General features: G+C 40.3%; 1 protein-coding gene across 2 annotated transcripts in view; it reads left to right on the top strand.

Annotated features, from left to right (window-relative positions):
• LOC146572203 (zinc finger protein GLIS2-like) overlaps window positions 1-26,187 on the top strand; it is a 32,100-nt gene extending 5,913 nt beyond the window's left edge. The window contains exons 2-7 of one of the 2 annotated variants that reach the window (XM_085276209.1): window positions 12,961-13,149; window positions 14,663-14,835; window positions 17,187-17,372; window positions 19,655-19,788; window positions 20,580-20,698; window positions 21,300-26,187. In XM_085276209.1, coding sequence (XP_085132335.1) covers window positions 12,984-13,149; window positions 14,663-14,835; window positions 17,187-17,372; window positions 19,655-19,788; window positions 20,580-20,698; window positions 21,300-21,973 — 1,452 coding nt within the window. In that variant the 5' untranslated portion in view covers window positions 12,961-12,983 and the 3' untranslated portion in view covers window positions 21,974-26,187. Of the gene's footprint in view, window positions 1-12,960; window positions 13,150-14,641; window positions 14,836-17,186; window positions 17,373-19,654; window positions 19,789-20,579; window positions 20,699-21,299 lie in introns of both variants that reach the window. The other variant, XM_085276208.1, reaches the window with a different exon arrangement.
• Window positions 26,188-26,556: the final 369 nt, after the last annotated feature.

Here is a 26,556-nt window from a genome sequence, read left to right as displayed (position 1 = left end):
GATCAGTGGCATTAAAGTTGAGATGAGAGAGATTGTTTTTATTGTTTCAGGACTAATCTCCACTTTTTAATGGACAACTTGCAGAGTTAAAATTATTACACTGTAAATCTGTATAACAGATTTGCTTTAATCTTGAAACAGTGAGAGCAATAAAGAGCTTGTAATCCCTGCCATATAGGAAAGTCAGTATCTCCACCTTAGATGCATAGAAAAGTAGGACAGTATCACCACTGTGAGTAGTAACAGAAAGAAAAGGACCTCCAGCTGCTAGTGACAGAAGATTGTCTGGACTTAGTGAAAGGCTCCTCCAAACGAAATGGTGTCACCTCCTAGGTGAAGTAGTTTTGGAAATGCCCAAATGGGAGGGAAGACTGGGGAAGTCCCAGGATGTGCTGGAGAGATTATAATTGGCAGGCTCTGGAACATATCCACCCAGAAGAACTGGAGGTGATAGCGAGGGATAGGGAAGTCTGGACATTGCTGCTTACACTGCTAGGCCTGTGATGTGACCCTGTGGCTAAACATTTATTTCTCTCCTCAAGATCTTCCTTGCCTTTCTTCATGTGGGCTGTCCTGTCTACTTCCCCGTCTAATCTCCTTGGATATAGCCGCCTTCTTTTCTAAGGTTGCACAAAAAAACACCCCTGTTTTGGTTTCAGATTTGGTTCCTGTCATATTCAACTGTTTTTCACAAATCCAGAGAGAAAACTGGATGAAAATGTCAGTCTGCTTGTTTCCCACAGTGTGAGGAAGCCAACTTAGTAATGGATTGTTTTGTGGAATCTGGAAGGAATCTGTTGCAGTGATTTACCTATAGCTTAAAGGTAGCCGAACCTTGACTCTCTATTGAAATGTGTACAAATGGACTGTTTTTCTCAGGTGGCATCTGGCCCAACTCCTATACTGACTGGCACTCCTACAGGACTCATAATGTCTGCTAGCATTAAAACAAAATTAATTCTTCCTGCTCAATTCTCAGCTGACTTTTTTCCAGCTCATTACTCTGCTATTTGATGGAGCCTTTTTCCTTTCCCTCCCTCTTTGTTTCCTCAGCTAGAATGAGAGGAACGGTCCACAGTACAGCTGGGATTGGTTATTATTTACTGGCTTGGCACATACACGAGCACACGCATACGAAAGCACGCATGCAGAGATTCCCTCACACACACACACACACACACACACACACACACACACACACACACACACACACACACACACACTCACACTCAGTGGAAACAAATTGGGTGAATCTGCTCTGCACGCAGGAATGTGAGGCACATGTGTTTGTGTGTTTTACGTCTGGATGACAGAGCTGAGGGAATGAAAGAGGGAGGCTGAGAAAGAAAGAGGAAAGAAGGACAAAGAAAAAACAAAAACTGAGGGAAAGGGAAAAAGAGAGACGGATTTCTGGGATGCAGACTGTGCTTGGCCTCGTCTGTCTCGCCTGACAAGGTTAAAAACACTTTTCTCGCTTTTCTTTCTGTCTTTCATTTCCCACATCCCTTCCCGTTTTTTCATCCTCCACTCATTCTTTTCCATCATCCTCCATTCTCTTTTTTCGTCCTCTTCTCCATCCGTGGTCTTTCTCTTTGAAGGTGGCAGTGGATGAAACGGTCAGGATGGAGGGCCCGTGGGTGGGTGTGGGGGTTCTGTTGCACCGTTGACGGCAAGGAATTACAGAGAGGCAGAGGGGAGAAGTGAAGTCTATGTTGATCTTGTCCTGCTGCCAAATGGTGGGATGGTGGTAGCGGATGTGTTGCAAGGCATTATGGGTGAGGGTTCTGAACAAGGTGAAGAGACAGATGTAAGAGACTAAACTAAAATATAACGAGAATGAAAAGTAAAAAGTTAATAATTTCAGATTGAATCGAAGACTGCTGCTCATAGGGTTCGATCGCAGGCTCACAATCTGCTGGTGTTCCCGTGTACGAGACAGAAGCGGGACAGAGCGTTTCAGTCTGTGGCTCCTTGACTTTGGAACAGTCTCCCACTGTAATTACATTTAGCCGACTCTGTGGACTCAGTTAAAAAGCTTTTTGTCTAACCAGGCTTTTTGTTGATACTTTTACTTTTTCTTTATCTTGTTTTTTGTGTTGTTTTTGCACCATTTCATTGTTCAATTTGAAAGGTATTTGACAGTGTGATCCCTTACATGTCAAAATGCTACTGAATTGTTGTTGTTGTTGTTGTTGTTTTTTAAACTTTTATACATGGGTATTTTTTGTAACAAAGATTTTCTGCTAAAAAAATGATCTCACTTGATGTCAAGAGAATTCCTAAGCAACAAGTGGCAACATAACCTATCCGGTTGTTCAGTGATGACGCGACGAATCCTACTTCCGGGCCTAAAGTAGTCTGCGTTTAATATGGCTTTTGTGTTGTTAACATGTTTAATGTTATGTATTTTCTTCTATTTGATCTCAAAAAGCTCCTAAAACAGTCAGTGATCCCTGTTGACCTCCCTCGGCTTTTATTACCGCTAATCATTTATTTAAGCTCAGTTTTTAAAACCTTAGGATGTAACTACAGCCCAGCCCATGCAGCAGTATATGAATGACTAACCTCGTATTGTGGATGGATTATCTCAGTTGTTCTCCTGGCTGAAGTTTGGTCCTTTTACAGCATCCTGCCATGCGATTACATTTGTTTCTGACCACCGAGAACACTCACGTTAACTTTTATCGAGTGGAAAAAAAGTTAGCTTGTTTATATTATGCTAACATAGCTGTGTCGCTAGCGGTCACGTAGCACATCATTATATACCAGCTAGCCAAACTTCAGTAACCCTACAAACGTCCCTGCTGTTTAGTTTTCTGTCTTCATTTATGCTGGAAGTGATAACAGAGCTGTACGTTTTAATTTGTTTCCAAAACCCCGCAGTCAGGACATGCTATATTGTATTTAGATAGAAGCTAGCGAGCTAACTCCCTGCTAACTTCTAACTCCGTTAAATGTCATAAGTTCCGTTTTCATGGATGCCTGGATGTTAAACTCAAGTGTTACACCTGGTAGAGCAGAACGCTGATCATTTTATTAAAGATGAAAGACTTTAGACAGTTTTTCAACTCTCAGTAATGCCACAGTGATCGTTTGATACATGGAGCTGCAGCGGAGTTTAGACCCAGACACGGCTAGTGACGTCAGACTGAACAACCGGATTGCTGATCATCAAAAAAAAAAGAAAAAAAAAAAAGAAGAATATAAATTTACATGTGGACATGATGTTCATGGACTTTGTGAAAATCTTCACCTGGAAGAAGGTTGTTTTTTTTTCCATTTTCAGTCACTTAGAATGCAGTTTATGTGTGGACGAGTGGCCAAAATGCATTAAAAAGGCTACCAAAATACCAAAGCACACGTGGACAGGTCATAAATACGACGATGAGCCTCAGATGATGGAATAAACACATTCGCTGTTACATTAGAATATGCTATTTTTAGATTGATGAAAAGAATTGCCCGACACACCCTTTAACAGAGTAGTGAACTCATTGGAGGTGTTTTATTGCTTCCATGAATGTGAGCATTTATCATCAGAGAGTGCATGTGAACATCGATGCAGAAGTTCACATGCCAGTTTTTGTGCCTGCGCAGACTCAGAAAAAAACAGAGTACAGCATGCCAGCTATGCATCGACCCTTTAGCTGGACTTCAGTGAAGTGTAACAAGAATGCCTCTTTGTGGCATTTGTGTTCATGTCCAAAACCAAGTATAATTAAACCAAAACCACCGTGAGATCAACATATCTTTTGGAAAGATGTTGCTGCTATAAAAAATTTGACTAGCATCTATTTGTCATAAAGTGCATGCTTGGGGCGCTGTGTCTGTGCTAATTACTAACTAATTAATTACAAATAATTATGAATTCGTTTTTACAACATAAGGCATGGGCTGAGTCAGACAGGTAGATACAAACAATGATTTAATAAGTGAAACATGCTCACTTTGCCCTCATGTGGTTTCATTACTGGCAGTGATGAGCATGTTCTGAGTTAACTAAGCCATTCATCTCCCCCAATGTTTTTGATTCTTTTAGGCCATGCATATGTTTTAACATGCAGTGTGAATGAGTGCTCTGTCTGTATGATTTTCTATAAGTGGTTTTTATAAGCTGTATTACTGCTATGGTGTTATGGTTATGCGTATTCTGTTGTGTTCAGAGTTTACGTACGGAAGAATAGAAAATTTTATACTCTGATTTAAACCATATGGGGATGAAACCCTCAGCTTTTTGTCAACAGGCCAATAATTTGTCCCTACATTTACCACTGACAGAAACTTTTCATAAGGACAGATAATACATAAACCATAACCATCTATTATAGTGATTCACTTTTCTAAACTAATACACAAAACATATTAAACTCTGCATCAGTGCAACTGCTGCACATTTCAGATATCTGATGAAACAGACGTAAAAAGTAAGTAAACAGTGAGCAATTTCTGTTTCTTACACTTGCAATGAGCAAAACAATCTCAAAACACAAAACAGACGTACTATACCAGTGTGGGCCTACTTTATAAAGCTGAGCAACACAGGCTATTCTTTAAGCTGCAGGTAGAGGTGAAGTGTCTGTTAACTTATTCATTTAAATCCAATATTCATTCTTCTCAGAATAATGGTTCTTTCAGAGCTAATTGGCTGATTAAATGTTCATCAGTTAGCTACTTCCTTTGTCTGCTTGCTGCTTGGTGTTGAGCGAAGAATGAACTGTTGGTTTAATAAACCATTTGGTTGGTCAGGGAGGAGTACGAGTGTACAAAGGGAGTGAAAAGCTCTGGAGTGATTTGGTTTGATATGGTTAAAGTGAAATCAAATCACCCCTTTTTCTTGCATTCATTTGACCCATTTCATTAATGTAAACACAAAGGAGTGGTTTCAGAGTGTTTCTTGAAAAGAGTTAGATTTGACAAAATTCTTAACACTGAAGAATTAGAGAAGAAAAACAGACCCTCTTTAACTAAGGAGTAAGAACCGTTCAGTTAGTACAAATATGCTCTTAACTTCCACCAGCATGAAGTTTACTATACATGGTTATGTTCATCTTTGAGTTATGAAGGGATAAACTGTAACGAGGGGGGTTTATCTTTTATTACAGCTCTTCCTCAACTGATCTTTCCATTTATAAAGCTCCTATCTGATTAATGCCCGCCCACCCCATGTGCTCTAAGTGAGGGAGTCTTAAATAACTCTCCAGCATTTTCCTCCCAGGGCCTATCTTCCAAAATGTTCAGCAATTTTTTTATATATGATAAAAAACAGGTATCCCATATTTTTGCAATAAACACACATATTTCACTGCCTAATGTCCCTAAATGTGATTTTCAGCATTCTGGATGCTGTTTAAGAACCTGTTGATCGAGCTTGTTCCACTTTGTTTATTTTAAAGCAAATGTGACTCTTTGGTCATAGCTGCACTGGAGTCTGTTTGGGATTTAAATATAAAAAAGCAAAAACTATTGTGTATTTGGCATCTGACACAAATGAATAATTAACTTGCAATCGAATAAAAAATGCTTCCATTAGTGTTAGCTACACCACTATTGTACTTTCTACAAAAGATGCGTGTCGTGTACTTTATGGTCAGAAAAGTACATGTCAGTGAAAAAGTGCCTTGAACCTGCACACTTTCTAATGGTTAGCAGGGGGCGACTCCTTCAGGTGCATTAAGAATTTTGGTTCTATGACAAAATGACTCTCTGCTCCCTTGCTCTTTATACAAAGTAAACATTTTGTTTAAAGATCAAGTCCTTTCATCCTTTCATCTACTTTGAAAGTATGATAAAGCAGGTTTGGTTCATTCATTGTTATGCTACCTAGTGTATATAACAGAGGTTTTTTTTAAAGGGCATTGCTGACAACCATATGGTTGATTTTAACACAATACATATGGTGAAGAATTATGTTAAAAGTCTGTAAATTTAGTAGACATGGAAGATGTTTTTGTAACAGGTTAATAACTGTTATTACTTGTGACAGCTGAGGTCACTACTAAGGGTGTTTTCACACCTATAGATTGTTTAGTCTGGTCCGCATAAGTTGATTAATTTGTAACTGTAACAAACCCACAGCAGACCTGGGTGCACGTTCACGTTCGCTGTGCAGGTGCGTCTGCCTTCCCTGCACAGCACTGCAAGCCCCGCCCCGCCACAGTAACCTTGTAGCTCTTTTGTTTTGTAGATTTGATTTCTTTTCACACAGAGAAAAATCAAAATGAACTCCAAGCAAAACTAAATGCATCACTACAAACCACGAAAAAACGTTCAGCTCGCTTCTTGTCCAGATGTGTCTGGGGTGGGAGCAACAAAAGTAAACCACTGATTGTACCTTAATTGTACCTTAATTGTACCTTGGCACATCCCAGAAAAGCAATCCAAGGTGGTTTTTAGTTCAAACTTGTAATGTACACCTGGTAGTTGGTTCAGATCGTGGTCGGCTCACGTTCACACTATAAATGAACCACTCTGGAGTTAATTAGGGTCTTGCTTTCGCTCCTCACCTGAGTGTGATTACCATGTTCACACCTGCACAAATGAACTGCACCGAGGGAGGAAACAAACCCGAGTTTGATTTAAGCGGACTAAACACCAGCAGGTGTGAAAACACCCTAAGGAACAGATTTCTAAATACAATTTGTATTAGCAATAACAGTTTACTAGAAGCACTGGAGGATCATTGCTGGTGGCATTTCAGACAGTATCAAGTGTGCAACACTGCAGCTTCCAATGAAGTTGACTCCCTGATTATTGAAGTTGTTGAATGTAAAAACAAACCCTAGGACCTAGTCATATAGGCCTACAGACTGGTCAGCGACCTCTCCTGGAAGTCTTTGGTTGGTTGGAGAAAAAATATGCATTCCCCATTCATTGGTGAGTAGTTGCAAAGTAGGTGTTACACCAACAATCCTCCTTGTGATCCATGATGTTGCAAGCGCTCGCTAACCAAGCAGTCAAAATGATGCCTGTTTTCAATGGCTACTAACCATTTTCAGCTACTGATGACCAGCATCCTCCAGCACCCACTCGCCAACCTGTTGGGGAATACCCAGTTTTCTGTAATAACCTGTGTTTGGCAGGGGGACTTGGACTAGTCTCTAAGGCTCCGTCACTGGGCCTTTAGCGATCAAGTTCACCTATGGTCAGTCAGAAACCTCTAGCAACCCCTCACCATCTGGTTGGGGAATATATATTTTCCTCTAGCAGCTGGTGGTTGCCATGGAGTTTCTGATCTGTCTCTTGGGCTGACTGGGGCTTTAATTCAAGGAATTAATAGGAAAAGCATTGTTTGTGTGAGTGAATCTGAGCTTGAATAAACAGCACTGTTCAACTTTTAAAGTTGGGTTTTCTAATGTGCACTTCTTGTCATGACACTTAGCAGCTCAGCCCTTTTGGAACAAATTTTTTGGTAAAGTGAGCAGCTACTTCATGCCTTTCAAAAGTCTCCCTATAGACAGCAAGAGTCAGAAGTAAGCTTATTGACGTATAGAGATGTGAGATTTGTGGTATGTTTCAAGTGAAAAAAAGACAGTCGCTGATTCCAGAAGTTACACCCGCCCACCCCCCGCTCCCCCTCCCCCTGACAGTCGCCACCACTCCCTTCATAAGTGGTGTAGACGCCAGTGTCAGTATGAGAGACACTGCAGGCTCTACTGGTAGCTATTGCAGACTTGCTCGGTACAGTTGCATCACTTTGTGCTGCCGAGATGCAAGAGAGAGAGAGAGAGAGGGAAGGCCGAGACATGCCGAGACAAATAATGGGAAAAGTGTGAGGGGAGGAAAGGGTGGGAGCCCATGTCTGACTCCCACAGTTTCTGTTTTCTCCTTGCCATTTTTCATCGCCCACTCACTCTCAGTCTCCCCGCACTGTTGCCGTTTTTCTCTCTCCTGAGGGAAGTTCACCCTCGTGAATGCTGGCACAGAGCGCGCGCCGTGAATCAGAGTTGACATCATATAAAACAACAGCGCAACTCATTCTCAAGTTGTGAACACTGACAGTAAATTTCCTTTTTGCTGCCGTGGCGGTGAAAAGAAAAAAAAGCCGCTTGATTGCAGCGGAGGTGGTTTTGTTTTTGTGACTGGAGTTTGAAATGTGATATAGTCATTAGTGTTTTGGATGATCTGCACAGTTTCTCCGGCCCTCAAAAAACATATTGTGCAACACTTGGACTTCAATGAGAAAAGAAAAACTCGTGTTTGTCCTCTTTCTTTAAAAGAAAAACAAACTTGCCTCCAAGAACTTGTTTACCTCCAACTCACCACAGAGTGTGTGGTAAGAGGAACCCCCCGCTGCTTCCTCCATGCTTCTCAACAACCTTTCTATGTCCTTAGAAACCCTTTTTTTCTCCCTAATGCAAACCAGTTGTTTTGTTTTTTTGTCCACTGCTGTTCAAACAGGTGTCCAATTTCATTTCTCACGAGGGCACCTCGGCCTCTTTTCTTTTTGTCTCTGTATGCCTCCACGTCACAAAAACAAAGCCTCCTATCATCCTCACTGTTGCGGCGGTCTTGCATAATACCTTATAAGGACACTGAGTGGAAGATCAAAGAATATATAAACCTTAGAAATCAGGCCTGACGTTGTTCCTGGAGTGATGGACTGGCTTAAATCTCTTTCTCTGTCTGCTGCCTTGTTGAACCTGATTCCTCCTCATCCTGACAGCTAGTTTTTCACACGTGGAACAAGCATAGGTCTAGAGTAAAACATAAAAAAAACAATCATTGAATACCTACACTGAAAAAGGTTTTTACTTCAAGACTGTGAAGTCCATGCCTGATCCAAAGCTTTACAGTCTATCTTCTCAGTTATTAACACTGTCATTTCATGTCATTGTATCTTGTTCGATTTGAAGGACAGAACAGGAATAAAAACAAGTCGTGAAACTGGGGAGAAATAAAAGAAGGGAGCTCAAAAATGCACTGGAGAAGAAAAAGTAGGAGAAAAGAAAAAGGAGTGGGAGGTACAGAGAACAGGAGAGGTATGCTCCGCTGGAGGACTGGGAGAGGAAAACCGCAGGAAGGAGTGAGAGGGAGGGAAGTAAAGCGAGCGCACGAGAGAGAGAGACAGGGGAGGAAAAATAAAAAAATAAGAGAGAGGGAGAGGCCACATCGGGGCACCGTGGAAGCAAATGTTTCCTGTGAGAGGAGGACAAACTCTCATGTGTGGGTGTGTTACACCTGAGGGGAGGGGATAAACTGTGTGAGCATATGTGTGTGTCTGCTTTGCTTCATATATAATAGCGTCAAAAAATCGAACAGTCAAAGTGGGATTTGGATGAGTCTAATAACGATTTGTGTGCTGAGAATACACACAGCATCAGCAATCCAGTCTGAGTGTAAACCAGTACGTATTTCCATGCAAAAATGTGTAAGCAATGCACTTTGTGTGTATGCGTGTTTGTCAGCTTGCCTCCCTTGTAAGAATTATGGGGTTCTGACAGGCATATCTAACCACTGTGTGAGGACGCTCCTGACTTATGAGGTGTTTTGGATTTCAAACAAATGGGTTTAATGTAGGTTGGTTTTAAGCATAACTTTGTTGTTGAAGGTTTGAGGTACACAGCAAAATCTCCAGTGTTAAATTAACAGACTAACACTGAGCAGTGCTGATTTTCTAACACTGGAATATTTCTAACATTTTGAGTTATTTTCCAGTGTTAGAAAATCAGCACTGCTCAGTGTTAGTCTTTGTTAATCTTCAAAACTGACTAGGTTACTTTTAAACATATAACGCCGTCAAAAGTGTTAATTTAACACTCAGAGGTGTGGACCCATATAGACACTCTCCAGTGTTAATTTAACACTGGAGATTCTGCTGTGTAGAGTGGTGCCATCTTTCAGTGAGTGACAGTATGGAAAGACCATACAAAGACCATACCAGTATGTACTATACTGTATAGGACAGTGAGTGCATGCACTAGTGCACAAGTATGTACATATGCTTGACTGTAAGTCTGCAAATAGTCAAACTATGTGTTTTTGTAGGCAGTGGAGGATCCATAAGTGGATCTGGGCGTGCTGCCCAAATGCAGGTCACTGAGGGGAAAAAAGGGGGTGGACCCGTTGGGAGGTTGGGGGCTCATGTGTGGTTATGAGCCATACACATGTCTACTGGTGTGACATATGGTCCTGAGTGTGCGTGCTGTTACAGTACCTCCAAATAGCTGTGTGCGTGTGAGAGAGAGAAGTCAACAAGGTTGCTGTGGAATGTGAAACTTAGTGTGGTGAGGTAGCTGGCAAGCCGACAGGAGGACCTAAACACTGACTTCATTGTGGTTTAGCCTCTGCCTTATATTATGTCGGGGGATTGTGTCGGTGATTGTGGAAGAATTTGCGGCGACAGCAAGTTTAGAAGTTAAGGAGGTGTACATGTAGCTGGAAGGTTTAATCCAGCCGGTGAAAGTAAATTAAGAATGCTCTTGCTGCCAGCTATCATTAAAGAGTCATATGGTGAGACACACTGTGGAGCTTTTGCAGTTGTGTCACAAAATGCACTTACAACCCACGTCTGGCGCCAGTTAGGAGTTCCACTGGAGGCAAACACTGACAAAATGCAGTTTAAATACTGTTGTCTTTGAAACGGATACCTGCAAACATTTCTGCACTGTGGGTGTAAGATTTTAAGTGAACTCTGCAAAGTAGAAATGTTTTCAAACTGTCTTTTTTGTAGGATGGGGAAATATTTTTATTTTACCATTGTCTTGTCTGTATGCTAGGGTTGCAATTAAACGCAAGGGCTAACAGTTAAGCCTGGTTCGGTCTTTTTTCTTTTCTTTTCTTTAAAGTAAACTTGCAATTAGCAACATATATATCAAAGTTTTGAATGAGGAAACACCTGGCAACTTGATGCACTATGGAAAGAAGGCAAGCTGGTGGAGGCAGTGTGTTGCTACGAGCAATGTTGCTGGTAAACCTCGGGTCCAACCATCCATGTAGATGTTATGTTGACACGTACCACCTACTTAACCATTACAGACCATGTACACGCTTTCATGGAAATGGTATTCCCTGATGACTGTGGCCTCTTTCAGCAGGATAATGCTGGAGCAAAGATAGTTCAGGAATGATTTTAGGAGCACAACGATGAGTCTAAGGTTTTGACTTGGCCTCCAAATTCCCCAGATCTCAATTAAATCAAGCATCATTGGGATGTGCTGGACGAACAAGTCTGAGCCGTGGAGGCCCCACCTTGCAATTTACAGGACTTAAAGTATATGTTGCTAACATCTTGGTGTCACATACCACAGCACACCTTCAGAGGTCTAGTGGAGTCCATGACTCGATGTTTGGAGCAAAAGGGGACCAGCACAATATTAGGCAGGTGGTCATAATGCTATGACTGTTGAGTGTATATCTATGTTATAGTTATGTATGTATAACATAGAGTAGATAAACCTCATGAACTCATGAAAGAATAAAGTTACGTTGAAACCAAGCACACCATTGTTTTTCTTGTGACATTACCAATACGTTTGATGTGTCACATGGCCCTCTTCCTATTGAAAAAACAAAAGTTGTATCCAAGATGGCCGACTTCTAAATGGCCACCATGGTCACCACCCATGTTGAGGAGTTTGCCCCCTCACATATACTAATGTGCCACAAACAGCACTTTAATATCACCAACCATTCCCATGTTATTACGGTGTATCCATATAAATGGCCCACCCTATATATAATACCAAATGTAATTCAACATTAGATGAGCTTTTTTTGACATCGCGTACACACTCCCACTGACACGGAGTGAATAACAGCTGTGGAATTCTCAGGTGCAAAAATGTCGTGTATTGCGTTGACTTTCCCGGCAGCTGTCAAGAATTTCCCCTCTTTGGTTTTCTGCTGGGAGATTTTTTTTCTTTGCAGCACATATCTGCGTCTTGAGTCATTTAGTCTAACAAGAACCCATGAGTTTAGTCGTTGGCTGGGATAACTTTTGTCGCATGCTTCACCCAGAGTATCATACCATCAGAAGTGGAAAACTACTGAAAAGTCTAGTTTAGGCCCTCGAGTGTTCACCACAGAAATGCAGAGGATCAAAGTAACAGGCCCACATCATTATGATTTCCCCCCGGGAACTGAGCTACAACGAAAATTGACAACGAAAGAACTAAGCCCTGCTATTTTCAAATTGCCTTATTACAGAATACATGACCTAGAACAACTAACATTTGTAGGTAGTATGTTAATTAACAAGTATTCACAATTTAGTGAAGTGTCATCTAGACTAACTGTTACTATTACTTCAGTTTGTGGGATATTAAGTAGCTTTTTGTAACAGTTTTGTGACTGTCATTTTAGAATTTTTTTGGGATTATTGCAGAATTATTTCTCATTGCATCTGGAAGTCTAAATGTGGATGCTCTACTACTAAAGAGAGGAATATTGTTATCCAAATTCTAAGAGGGGAATGATAGCTGATGATACACCAGCGGATATCCCATGAAGAAAGATGTGTAACTCTGTACTATTTGTGTGAATGTTGAATCTCGAGAGCCTAAGAACCTGGATCAAGAAAAACGGATGATTTTAGTCATACAACTCACTTTATTGAGTGAATTAATTGAATTAATCGTATCTTTTAACTCATCTGTAGCTGTAAGATGTGCAAAATTATTTTTTTGTTTAATAACCTGTTATATAGTCGTCCGTTAGCACGGTGGTGTGAAAGAAATGTCTCCCTGCGTGTAAATGAGATTGTTTTGATTTGTGGGTCCCAGGTATTTCTTTCCCAGATGAGTCAGAGTCATTTCAGAGTGTGGGGAGTTGTGGTTAGCACCCACAACAGACTCAGTATCCCTGAGTGTGAGAGAGAGAAAAGGGAAAAGAAATGTATAGATTTATTCCAGGAGGTTATTAAAAAAAACACATTAGTAAGCAAGTCCTAATAATAAATTTGCTTTCATTGCTCTTTACTGAAATAAAGACACTTTGTTTGTTAACTTGTTTGTCTGTTGCTAGGTGGGCAACAATAATCGGCGGCCATGTTGTCTGTGGATGAGCCACTGGACTTGAAGCTTCCCTCAGGTCGCACAGACGGTCCAGGGATACTGGGAAAGAGGAGCTGCCCGTCCTCTATTTGTGCCCACATCAGCATCAAACGACTGCGGCTACAGTGCACAACTTTTCCATCGCCTCCTTCTTCTCCAGGTACGAGTTAACCTGGTAAACATCTGGCAGTTTTAGCATCACCGAAATAAATTCTCCATCATTTCTACTCTCCTAAATACACACATGACATGACTTTGATATTGTCATGGCGCAGTAATTAAGTTTATCACTGTGGTAATGCAATAGCGTAATAGGTTGATTCTCTGTCCTCACTTTCCTGGTAACCTATTATTGCAAACCCAGTGAACAGTAGCTCATTTGTGTCCTCGAGAAGATTGTCCCCATTTTTGTCAGTGCAGCTCATAACAAGAGGAGTGTGACACTGATATGAAGTGACCTAAAAAAAATACAGCACCTCTGTGACATTCACAAACACAATGGACTTTGTGTCTTCATTCTTGTGTCAGCTTTTGTGCTAGGTATTACTGCATTGTGTGCTTCCGTCTCTGTTTAACACAGAAACACTGCTGTTGCTATTGATTAAAGGACCCATGGGCAGAAAATAGAAACTGAGATTACAACAAATTTAGTTGGTTGGTTTGCAAATATAGTCTTAGGAAGGTTTCTGGAGAGCTAGGCAGGTAGGACGGGCTGAGAGTAGAGGGTGCAGGCAGAGGGGCTGAAGCTGGGGTGAGTGGTGAACCTGGGACAGAGAGAAGAGATTTTGAGCTTCACACAAGGAAAAACTTAAGCCCATATAAATAATAATAAATAGTCCATATATCACCATATAAAGAGGACCTAATCCATCATTCACAATGGATGCCGTGACTGAACTAATGAACAATGCCAAGGTCCTCCCTTCCATGTTTATGGAAGCTCTTGTTATTAAAAGTCTCATTCACCCAGTCATGCACACATCCATACCCAAGTGCCTTGTCTAACATTTGCACATACACTCAGACTCTGAAGGATGGATTGGGGGCAACTTGAGTTTCAGTATCCTGCCCAATGATGACTTCACACGCAGTCTGGGGTAGACTGGGAATTGATCCACCAACCTTCAAACTGATAAATGGCTTGCTTTAACTACTGATGACAAACAAAGGGCTAGTAGCTATTGTGTGTCCAGTATGGATGAAGCACCATGCACTTACATTAATGAGTTCTGTGTGATTGTTTCAGATAGCTGCGATAATAACAAAATGAAATGGCCTGGGAGTCGCTTTGTGCAATTTTTTATGCGACTTTCTTCGTGTTTTGAAAAGTGCCTCATGATTTATTTATTACTTTTATTGTGATTGTTATAAAATCTAAGAAGAAGAAAGAACAAAATAAGTCAGAGGATTATAGAAATGTTCTACATGCCTCAATGAAATTGAAAAGGTATATTTAAAATATTTTGAAACATATTTAAAAAGAGTGAGCAGGGGTGTTGCTAAGACCGTGGCATTACCTGCAAACAATAACGCGTTGGTAAAATTACAGGGACATTTTGTGAAATGAACCTCAGCAAAGCAAGAAATCAATGAATCATGATACTGCGATGGGTGTAATAAGGATCCTGCTTTATCTCTAATCTCTAATCTAGATTCCCTGTCTTCCTCTCAAGAACGACCTGGGTCCTGCTTCACCCCTCCAGCCATGGACCTCAGCCTGTCCCCCTCCTTGCGCCATGCCTCTTCTCTCTCCCCATCCCCTTCCTCGCCATCCTCCCTCTCTCCATCCTCTCCCATGGAGTCCCCTCAGAGCAGCAGCAGCCCTCAGCCACACCTCTTCTCTCGGGTGAGTCCATGTGTTTGCTGGAGTGCACTAATGCTACCGCTCCTTGCGTTGCTGCACTTTGCAATTAGTGTGCAAACACGAAAGTTGTGTTTTGCTTGTTTCATCAGTTGACTTGGTAATGACTTCAATCTCTTGTGACATTCCAGAGAGGACATGGGGATTAAAAAGATTTGAATTGAGTGGCTGGGTGCAGTATACTTAGCATGCAAAGCATCAGACCGAATCAATACCTTGTATTAAGACCCATTTTTATAACAGCAATTTGTGAGCAGTGTATCAAGCTTGAAAAATGATTGTTGTCAATTTGCGAGTCTAGATAGCGGTTGCTAGGATTGTGTGGATAGCGTTTTAGTTTGTTTAAAAATTAACGGGAGAAAAAAATGACATCTTCTATGTTGCACATTTGTATTGCCAAACCTCTGCTTCGAATTTTGTTGACCTTGTTGATCTTGATTTGAGATATCAAAAATCCTGCTCTTCACATACAAGGTCTAAAATAATCAGGCCCCATCTTATCTTAATGACCTTGTAGTATCACCGTATTAGAGCACTTCACTCTCGCACTGCAGGCTTACTTGTTGTTCCTAGATTATTTAAAAGTAGAATGGGAGGCAGAGCCTTCAGTTTTCAGGCCCCTCTTCTATGGCACCAGCTTCCAGTTTGGCTTCGGGAAACAGACACTATCTCTACTTTTAAGATTAAGCTTAAAACTGTCCTTAGCATATAGTTAGGGCTGGATCAGGTGACCCTGAATCCTCTCTTGGTTATGCTGTAATAGGTGTAGACTGCTGGGGGATTTGCATGATGCACTGAGTATTTCTTCTTCAACCACCTTTCTCACTCACTATGTTCATAGACCTCTCTGCATTGAATCACAGTTGTTATTAATCTCTGGCTCCCTTTCACATCACGTCTTTTGTCCTGTGCTATTTTGCTCACTCCAACCAGTCGCAGCAGATGTTCGCTCCTCCCTGAGCTTGGTTCTGCTGAAGGTTTCTTCCTGTTAAAAGGGAGATTTTTCTTTCCACTGTTGACAAAATGCTTACTCATAGAAGGTCATGTGATTGTTTAAGATCTCAGATAAGCAGAAGTGAGGCCTAGGAAATGGTAATCATTTCCCTGTGTCAGCACACAGGTCGGATTAAAATGCACATGCCCCTGAATTGATGTCTTAAAAGTATCAAAATGGATGAGATATAAAAAAAAGATCACCAACTATGAAGCTGTTGTGAATGTGAATATAATTTTTTTTGTACAGAGATGTAGTTGTTACAGCTGGATTTTGGCATTTTACAAATGGGAGCGGAACCCAAGAGGACATTAATAGAACAGCGGTTTTTGGGACTACTAGCACCTGTACAGCTCACAAATGAATATTTTACAAGCTAACTGGCTGCTGGCTGTAGTGTTACCTTCACAGTACACATGTGAGTCACATCTGTCTCTCAGCATGAACGCATGTGAGCATGTTTCTAAAACAGTTCCTTTAATGTTTGTCCAGCTTTTGAAAAACCCAGGAATGTCACATTCCCCTAACCTGAGCGGGGTTCATTACAAACACATGTGTGTTGCGCTCATTTTAAAGACGATTGCAAGAATAAAAAGAATAATAAAAATGTTTTACAAGCACGCACTCCAGGTACGTGTATGTATTCATGTAATCACTTAATCTTCTGAACAGGCATGACCACAATCTTAGAATTCTCACACCGGTGACTAATCGTGGCTGAATGCGCTCCATTTTTCTTCAGCAGGACTGAATAGAAAAGTGATCCAGGGAGTGAATCTAATTTGCCGGTGCAGCATCTGCACACAGCCACGCAGTGATTCTGTCTAAATCAAATTTTAGCTGTGCTTTAATGGTGAAAACATCAAACACACAACTCCTTTAGTTACGGCACAAAATCTCCCTTCTTGGACCAGATTTATCATTTAGCAGAGAAAGTCCTCATTTTTACATTATCAAGCCCTTTTTCATTGTCATCACTGGATTTGCTGAAGTGTATTCTATAAATCAAAAAACAAATGCAGACCTTCAATCCCCATTTAATAAACATACATGTCATGGATGCAAAAGCTCTTAAATCGTACTTTAACACACTTGAAGTAAACACGATCAGAAGGAGTACATTATTATTTCACAACCTTCCTCCATTTCCTCTGATAGTTGTATCTTTCTAATGATCAAGCTCAAAGTGGCAGGCTTTAGTGTTAGGTCAGCTTCTTTCTTCATCGTTAACGGTGAAGTAAATTAATTATTTTTCTTTTCTTGTGAATAGCTAATGAACATCTTGCCTTTGTTGCCACAAAATTCTCTTGCTCTGACCTCTCTCTATCCTCCTCTGCTTTAGGAATCACCTTTTCACCGAGGTGTGGAACCTGGTGCTTCACCACAGGGCTATCCATTTTATGTCCCAGTTAGAAGTCCACCAAGAAGCTACAGCTTTCCCTCTTCCATGTTCATCAGTCAGACTAGAGAGAAGCCGGTTTCTCCGGAACCCTCCATGGATGCTCAGTTGGCCTGTCGTTGGATGAAGGTACGTGTAATTAAATATTGTAGGTTTAGTTATACTTATATATTAGTTATATGTTTATTGCATGCATTTTAGCAGAAGCTTGAGTCATATTATTTTGGCAGATAATATTATTAATCATGTGTCGCGCTTCAAACCTTACACTTAATAGCAGGCACAAGCAGTTTCTTCAATGAGGGTGAAAAAGAGCCTGCAAACATTACTCTGACCACTAAGTGGCGCTGGAAACAAAATATATAAAGCTGAGAGTTACAGAAAAAGAGGTCAGCGGGGATAAATGCTATCAGAGGTTACAGTATAAAAAAATGAGTGTGGTGTGCGGTGTGATCTAGCAATAACAAATTAACCATTTTGGTGTGAAAAGGGATTTACTTTTTCATCTGTTTGTGTAATTTTAAATAGATAAACTTTGTGTTTTTAAAAAAATATAGTTGGGTGAATTAAAAGGTCAAAATCAACCATTTCCTATATTATATTCTGGTGTTTTAAGAACTAAAGGATTAATAATTATGTATAAAAAATGAATGAAAAACAATGAAGTACCTTGATTAGGTAAACTGTACAAAACGTAACTCATATATCAGAACAACAGATGCTATGATTAATGGACATGCTCTTCAGTACGTCACACTTAAATTTATTACATACAGTAAGATCATCACGTCAGGCTAATAATAGCCAGAATCTCCCTTTTTGCTAGCAGCAGCAGTGTTCCTCAGAGTGTTTTCACCTGTTTTTTTATAGCTCTCTTACACCAAGCCACAGTTACCCATTAATACTCACATTCATACCGCACACAGAGCCATCAAAGTCACAGAAATGTATAGTTGTGTACTAAGACTAAGTTTGAAGATGGGATGAACCATAAATATGAAGCAAAGAAGAATAACTTTTTGTGATGATCAGCTTGCACACTTAAAGCTTGTGTCACACATTCATGGGGTTTGTGACTGTTGTGAATCCACAGGAAAAACTCTTTTAAAGATTTAGAGTTACCCATCAATAACATTATGTTTTTATGATGGCTTTATCCGAGCTATGAAATGATCTTTTTATACTTACACATACTTATTACCTGTCATTTAAACTGCAGTTGACTCTGCCAAAGTTATGTTTTTGATAGTGTTTGCTTGCGTGCCTGTATCATGTTATTATAGTTTGACACATGTCACATTTGACCTCTGACCTCACTTTAAATTTGGCATCTGCCTTTCCTTCAAGTAGACCCCAGAACGTTTTATATCTCTTGATATAACCTCAAGCAAAAGATTACAAGCTGCCTATTTAGTTAGAAAGATACTCTCGTATAATATTATATAATAAGCTCAAGTTTATGTCCAGTTATTTACAAATCAATGCCTATTATCCACGACCTACTCCTACATTATATTAATTTAATTAGACAAAACATCTGTCATGCTACCTGATTTTTAGTGCAATAGAAACTTTTTAAAATAAATGTTTAAAATATACAAATTTATAGAAAATACTATTGCTGTGAAGAAGGACCACAAATGGACACACTGTATGGGTTTATTTTCCTTTTATTGCCATCACACACACTACTGACAGTCTCTTTGTCGTTTTTCCCCGGCTTGGCACCCACGCGAGCAGCTTCCAGCCACACTCTGACACACCTCCCCACTCTCTGCTCCGGCTTCACTAAAAATCAGACAGGAAAAGAGAGAGAGCTCATTAACTATAACACCACACACATGTCCCACCAATCTCCCTGGCACTGCCCCTTGAGCTCACTGCACCACCCCTCCCCTGCAGCTGAGCCAAGGACCACACCTCTGCCACAATCGCCTATTGGTTTGTTTTGTCTAGGATGATTCTGCTTTTTCATTTTATTTTTTAATTTACATTAAATTTACAGATATAAAATCCATATCCTGGGACAATGCAGAAAATTCTAGAGACAGAGGCTTATTTTCTCTTTAATCCTTTGAATCAGAATCAGAATGCTTTATTAATCCCTAAGGAAATTGTGTGGGTTACAGTTGCTCCAAGACAGTAACAGTAAAAGACGAAACTATTTAAATAATACAATATGTTACGGAGTTTACAAATTTAGGAAATAGCACCTACTGTACTGAACTGTGGAACTGTAGATACTTTGACAAAGGTTGCTTTTAATGGTATACTGTTCAAACATTTTCAATTAAAAAGAAAGAGTGACATAAGAAGAAAAAAACATCAACTGTTTGTGTGAAAGTTTCCTAAAAAGGTCACAATCAGGTTTCTTATCAGCCATGTGCTTCATTCCCTCTTTTGCCCTTCAGTGCCACCTGCTGTTCGATTCACTGCAGGACCTGGTGGATCACATCAACGACTTCCATGTCAAGCCCGAAAAGGATTCTGGATACTGCTGCCAATGGGAAGGCTGTGCTCGAAATGGGAGGGGCTTCAATGCAAGGTATTCTGTGGCTTTATTCCATTGTCATGAGGATGACACAAAGCATATTTCTCATAAAAATTATACCAGTCTCTAAGCAACAGGTGTTAAAAGCAATGTAATTTCCGGTACCCATCTGCGAGTCGCTTGGTACCGGGCCGCGACAGTTGAGGCTTGAGTGCGAAATTTATGGTTCTCAGGGTTTTTATTGGTTTTTAGCGTTGTTTTAATTTTTATCATTTTTATTGTTAACTCGGTTTCCCTGGGTCTTTTCCCGTATATCATGAATAAATCTTCTTTTTTTGGTACCAGTACTGATTTTATTTTGTTGTATTTATCCGCGACACATTAAAGCCAGTCTGTGAAAATATTGTTGGACATAAACTGGTCCGTGGTGCAAAAAAGGTTGGCTGCCTTAAGAAACAAAGAAATGAAAACATGCTAGCAATAGTAGCTTTGAATCCAGTGTGACAGGTCATCAGAGCGAGTCATGATCTTTTCAATATAATGTCAAAATCAAATCACTTTTATTGTCACATCACATGTGCAGGTACATTGGTACAGTACATGTGAGTGAAATTCTTGTGTGCGAGCTTCACAAGCAACAGAGTTGTGCAAAATACAATAATGTAAACAAGCAAAATACAAGAATGGCTACATCTGAAACTAATAAATGTAAGCATCATATGTCAGGCTTCCAAGATAAGACACATTTGAATATCAGCAGCCACATCCTAGGTAAAAATGCTGAAAAAAATAAAAACGGCTTGATCTTGATTGTAAATGTGTGTCTTATTTGTTATGATTTCTAGGTATAAAATGCTGATTCATATCCGCACACACACCAATGAGAAGCCACACCATTGTCCCACCTGTAACAAGAGCTTCTCACGTCTGGAGAACCTGAAGATACACACTCGCTCGCACACAGGTGAGTTCAGTCCCATCAAAACCAGCAATGACTTGAACCAGTCATTCTCAAACTGTGGTATGCATACCACTGGTGGTACGTGGGCTCCCTCTAGTGGTACACGGGAAGATTCCAAAAATATTTTAAGACTAAATAATATAGCATGTTCTGACTGAGTGATTTCTGAAAAAATAAAACGTACAACTCTGCTATCACTTCTGTCATAAATGACAGACTTTACTGTAATAATGTAAAGAAGGAGCAAATTAAACCTTTTGAAAAAAAAGGAACGTCCCAGTGAGGCTATTACAAAAGGCGACCATTAAGGCGACCATGGTCAATGGCGACCATTGACCATTAAAAATAAAGTATTTTATATCTTTTGTTCTTATGCAGTATTTTATTTTGTTCTTTTAAAAAGTGTCACATCGGAATAACACTTTCTTCTTTGTTCCTTTCCTTGTTGAGCAATGACACACCATGAATCTCAAGAGTTAGAAACAAACTGACAACATCCTTCTCTGGCATTGTTCTCAAATCAAATCATTTCTTTCCCCTCCATTTCTCCTTCCTTTGTCCTTCTGTCTCTGACTCATATTTGTTTGTTTCTCTTTTCTTTCAGGGGAAAAGCCTTACATCTGCCCCTATGAAGGCTGCAGCAAGCGCTACTCCAACTCTAGTGACCGCTTCAAGCACACTCGCACCCACTATGTGGACAAGCCTTACTACTGCAAGATGGCTGGCTGCCTGAAGCGCTACACAGACCCCAGCTCCCTACGCAAGCACATCAAGGCTCATGGGCACTTTGTTGCCCAAGAGCCGGGGAGTTCAAGTAGGTCAGGGACAGGGCTGGGCCTTCCTACCCACCAGAGTGCCACTGAACAGCCCTCTGTAGGCGGGACTCCTGTCATCATCCCTGGGGCTGCTGCAGCCCTTCTTGGGGGCCTTGGGACGTCCTTGCCACTCTCTGCTTTCTGCCATGCCAGAGCTCTAGGCCACCACCGGGCACCGCTCTTTTCCATGGGTGGAGGAGGAAGCATGGGATCGCTCAGCCTTTCAGACTCCCCACTGTTGCGCTTTGGACTTTCAGCTGCGTCTATGTTTGGGTTGGGGGCTTTGGGAGGTCTGGGGCAGGTGGTAAGAAGGGAGCCAGAGGACGGGGAGGAATCAGAGGAAGGAGAGGACGGGGAAGTGCTGAACCTCTCTGCAGGGGTTGGGGTGAGACAAAGTGACGCTTTGTCTTGGGTGGTGGTTCCATCAAGGGCGCTACTCCTCAAACCAGCTGTTGTTAGTTAAGATGAACTGTCAGCAACTCAGAGAACCAGAGAGTTTGACTTTGTGTTTTTCCAGCCTGCCATCATCATTATCACCGTGTCTCATACTAACATTCTATCAGAAATCACTGGTAATGTAAGTGTAATAGTTTAAAAAAGTACATAACATGTGAGACTCGCTCTGGATACCTTGGTGCCACATTAAGATACACTGAAATGTCTTTATGTTGGCATATCATGGAAAATCCAGATAATTCTATCTACAGTCCCTCAGTGTATGCCTGCATCACTTCCTTTTGTTGATATATTGTTGCTCTTTAAAACAGGACGTTTACTTCCTCATTTATGTTGTATTAAGGAGTTAAACCAAAGGTGTAGATCTCTGTGAAGCTGGTGGCTCCTGACAAAACACTAGTATTTAATACCCGGGCATGAAACCTTATTGGTTTTACTAACATAATGCAGTGCATATGACTGTGGAAAGCTTTTGTGGGTGTATAAGGTTATAAAAATCCCTTCCACAGTTAGAGCCATGCAACAGTTCAGCCATTCCAACCAATAATAACTAAAGACAGACTTGAGTACAGTGGTCTTGTAATGAGCAAAACTTCAGCAGGGCCTTTTTGTACTGCATAACAGTTATTTTTTACACCATACATGCATTTAGCTGTCTTAACTTTGAGAAGGTCAGTTCATCCATATTGCAAAGAAAAGAAAAAAAGCCAGATCCTTAATCGTAGCATGCAGATCCACTTTATATATTTTTTTTCACATTGACCTGAGATACCTACTGAGTATCTCTATAGCTCTAGTTGTTATCTGGGTAATGTTAAATCATCAGTGCAAACAGTTTCTCCTGTTGAAATACTCCTAAGGATAGCAATGTTGTTTGTAGAGATGGCACGATACCACTTTTTTATGTCCGATACCGATACCGATATCATAAATTTGGATATCTGCCGATACCGATATGAATCCGATATAGTGTTTTTTAATCAACAAAACTGTTTTTTAAAATATCTTGCTGCATTTTGCAAGTCTGCAAGTTCATACTCAAGTTTAAAACAACAACTACACTAAAGCTATTCTGTTATACCTGTATACAAAAAAAATATTTCATAGTTCAGCAATACTGATCAATCTAATAAACTTAGACCTACACCATCCTCCCTATTCTGGTATTTTAAAGAGTACTTAGCGTAAATATTAAGCAACCTAACTAACAGGGTTCCAACTCCCAGCAACAACAAAAATAAATAAATAAAAAATAGGGAACCACCCCTCACGCGCCACCTCATGATGCTTAATCGACGTAATCAACCTTAATTTGATGCAGTGTGAAAGAAAATGCACAGAAATCAATTATTTTTCAAGAAATATTAAATAGATTCAACATCTTTCTTCAACAAAATTGCAGACTGCACAGATGGTACCTTCCCAAAGTAAAAAGTACTATAGCTTACTAGGGTATATATATATTAGACTTTATAGTCACTATATACAGTAATTGACTTCTATTCATTTTACATCAAATTAAAACTTTGGGTGTCAGATAATTATTTATTAACAGCTCGACATTTTAAATGAGAATAAGAAAGAAAAGTATGTCTTTGTGCCCCCTTTTCCCAGTTAATGCCCTATCGGCCCCCCTGGCTAAACTTTGCTAGATCCGCCCCTGCACAGTTACCAGCGTCAGCTACGTAGAAAAAGATCCTGGAGTAGAAAGTAATATTAAATAAATTCTAACAACAGCTTATCAAGCTTAAACGTGCTGCTGTTGTTCAGCCGCTGGTTTCCTCTTTCTGGTGCAAAGTGGACCAAAAACAAACAAGAGAGACGGACTCGCGACAGAAAACCCGATCAGCTGATCAGTTTCACGATTGAAGTAGCAGCCGGAGAGCGAGAGGCAGTCGCTCGTTAAGCTTAACACAGGAATGCTTTACAAACATTCAGAGATGGACTTACACACTTGCTTTACTTCTCTCGGGGATAACTTTGTCGGAGATGAAATGCCAGGTTGCTAGCGAAGCTCCAAATGCTATCCAGACCACCGACAGGTCCCGCATGCCACAGCTGCTCTATCACGTGATGCATACTGCTCCGACTGCTAACGTTCTGAGGTGAGTTACGGCGTGTTGCAAGTTTTGTGAGGTGCTTTCGTGATATTTAATGGATCGGATTACATTTTTTATTTTTCTCCGATATCCGATCCAGTAATTTAGGTCAGTATCGGACCGATACCGATACGTAATATCGGATCGGTCCATCTCTAGTTGTTTGGATAATTTCCTCAACCACTATAGCTGTTTGTAGTTATTAGTAGGCTTGATAAAAAGTCTCGGGCATTTAAAATTTGTTTGCTTTAACTGGTCTCTGGTTTTAAAACCCCAGATGATGAGTAAGAGAACCAAAGGTCAAAAAGTAAGTCCATATAATAGTGACTCATACAGTAATGACCAGGGAAAACATTGTGATTGCCCGGCCATCACGTATACCCACCTTCATAGTCTGTTTTACTCTAAATTAAACCACAGTTTACCAAGTTAATATCATGGTGAGACTTGAAACTGGGGCCTGAGATCATAAACCCACTAGGAAATGTTTACTCCAAAGAGAAACAAAACCACATCGCTGCACAGCTAAATAACAGAAGTTAGGGAATATGTGTAATCTGGGTGAACTGAGCCTTCATAAACCCATCTTTTTAATTTCATCTACAGCTTGATTTCCTAAAGGATTTTTCCACAGGCAAGCTCGTGGATTAAATTTACCAAAGCTGCTAAGGAAAAACAGCTGGCACCCCGGCCTTGTGTAGTTTTTAAGCTCGACAACCCCCACAGAGTGCTTCCATCGACTCAGATTGTTTCCTCAACAATAAAGATGTGAGGAAACAAGGATGTGGGGAGCAATAGGAAGTACAGTCCACACACCAAAACACACACAATTATGTAATATTAAAACATACAATACAGAGCTACCCTTGATACAATTGATTTTATTTGAGCAAAGCTGTTTACACAATATTTATGCATATGAAGAGGAAATTATGTGTTTATGGAAAAGATTTTGCACAGCAGTCTTCTTATAGATTGTACTTAAGTCAGTTTGAAATCAAAATCTTTGACTCAGTCTGATCATGTAAAGGTTTCTATGGTTTCAGTTTGGTACACCAGTTGCTACGTGCAATATGTAGTCCTGGTATATCCCCTCACCTGCTTAATTTCCAAGCCAAAAGCAAACAGAATAATTGCCTTGCCTCCAACCCCCAAAAATATTGATTTAAAAATGCTAAATCACAAGAGGTCTCACGCTACACAGGACAATGTCAGCAGTTATCGCACTAATTTGCACATAGAAAAGTGCTCAGTGTTGCTCTCATATCTCCACTGCTGTTTATTTTAGCTAACAGTAAAACCTTGACTCAGACTTAGAACACAATGACGTGTGACAGATTATTTTCAACAAAAAGCTATGTTGACCATGTGATTTTTCTAATCGCAAGAAGAACGAACTAAAAAAAAAAAAAAAAAAAACGAAAAACAAACATATTGACACAAGTGAAGGTCAGAGCTCCTTCACTCGCAGATTATATTAGTGTAGTGTTTGTTGTACTAATCGTTTCAAGACAATGGTCTAAACAGGATCAGCCCTGCCTGAAGGAATAATTCTTGTGGGTAGACAAAGGTGTGTATATGGCAATAATAATTACACATTTGCTTTGAACAAATGTTGAGACATGGCATAAGTAGGAACAGAAAAAAAAGCAGTCTGTCCAGAGGCAGTGAAGGGGAAGTGTTTGACGATGGCCACACATGGCCAGTATCTGTGTTGATCTTGTATTCCTGTTTGCACATCCTGATCAGTATTTCAAAGGTGCCCCAGTAAGTGCCTTGTGTTTCAGCTAAAATATATCACTCAGTATATGGAACATATGTACTCAGCTGTAAAGTGCATATATATGCTTTTTTTTTTTAAATTACATTTTAGGAAACGTTAAACTTTTTAAAGGCTTGACAACAGATGTGATTTGTACATCAGGGCGACTGCAACACCTTTTAAACACTCCACCAATGTTTACGACTATGGCAATGACTCAGTGTCAATAAATGCATTAAAGGAGAGAGTGTGACACCATTGTGTAATTTTTGTGCTGTGATGTTTTTTGTTTTGTTACTTTACAAGTTGAAAGACTACATGGTAGAATAAAGAATTGTAATAAATTAGGGTTTTTCTTACTGTGCGTGTCCACTCTTCTCTATTTGTGTTATGCCCACTCACAGTTAGAGTTTGCCTCTGCTGTTTCATTTGTTTGAGATTATGACATCAGGTAGCTTCCTTGTATACCAGCATGAATAGAAAGCAGGAAAAAGCAGACAAACAGGTATCTTCTTATCGATGTGAAAGAATTACCACGTGAATGTTACTGATAGCTCCGAGGAGAATCAGAAAATGGTCCTCCCATATCTAAGTGGGTTATAATAATATGTCTCCACATCTCGGGTGACATATTAACAATAAAACATCTCTGATGGGTGTTGCAATGGCATGCCTGTCACAGCTTTGGTTATAGTAAGGGCCCCTCTTCCCCTCCAGGTAGGTAATTGT

This window comes from Mchenga conophoros, linkage group LG6, assembly GCF_057382185.1.
Source record: "Mchenga conophoros isolate Kocher_MC1m ecotype Shallow Benthic linkage group LG6, M_conophoros_male_GT1.1, whole genome shotgun sequence".
NCBI lineage: Eukaryota > Metazoa > Chordata > Actinopteri > Cichliformes > Cichlidae > Mchenga > Mchenga conophoros.
Note: the sequence above shows the minus strand (reverse complement) of the source record. Positions and strands in the feature narration are given on the sequence as shown.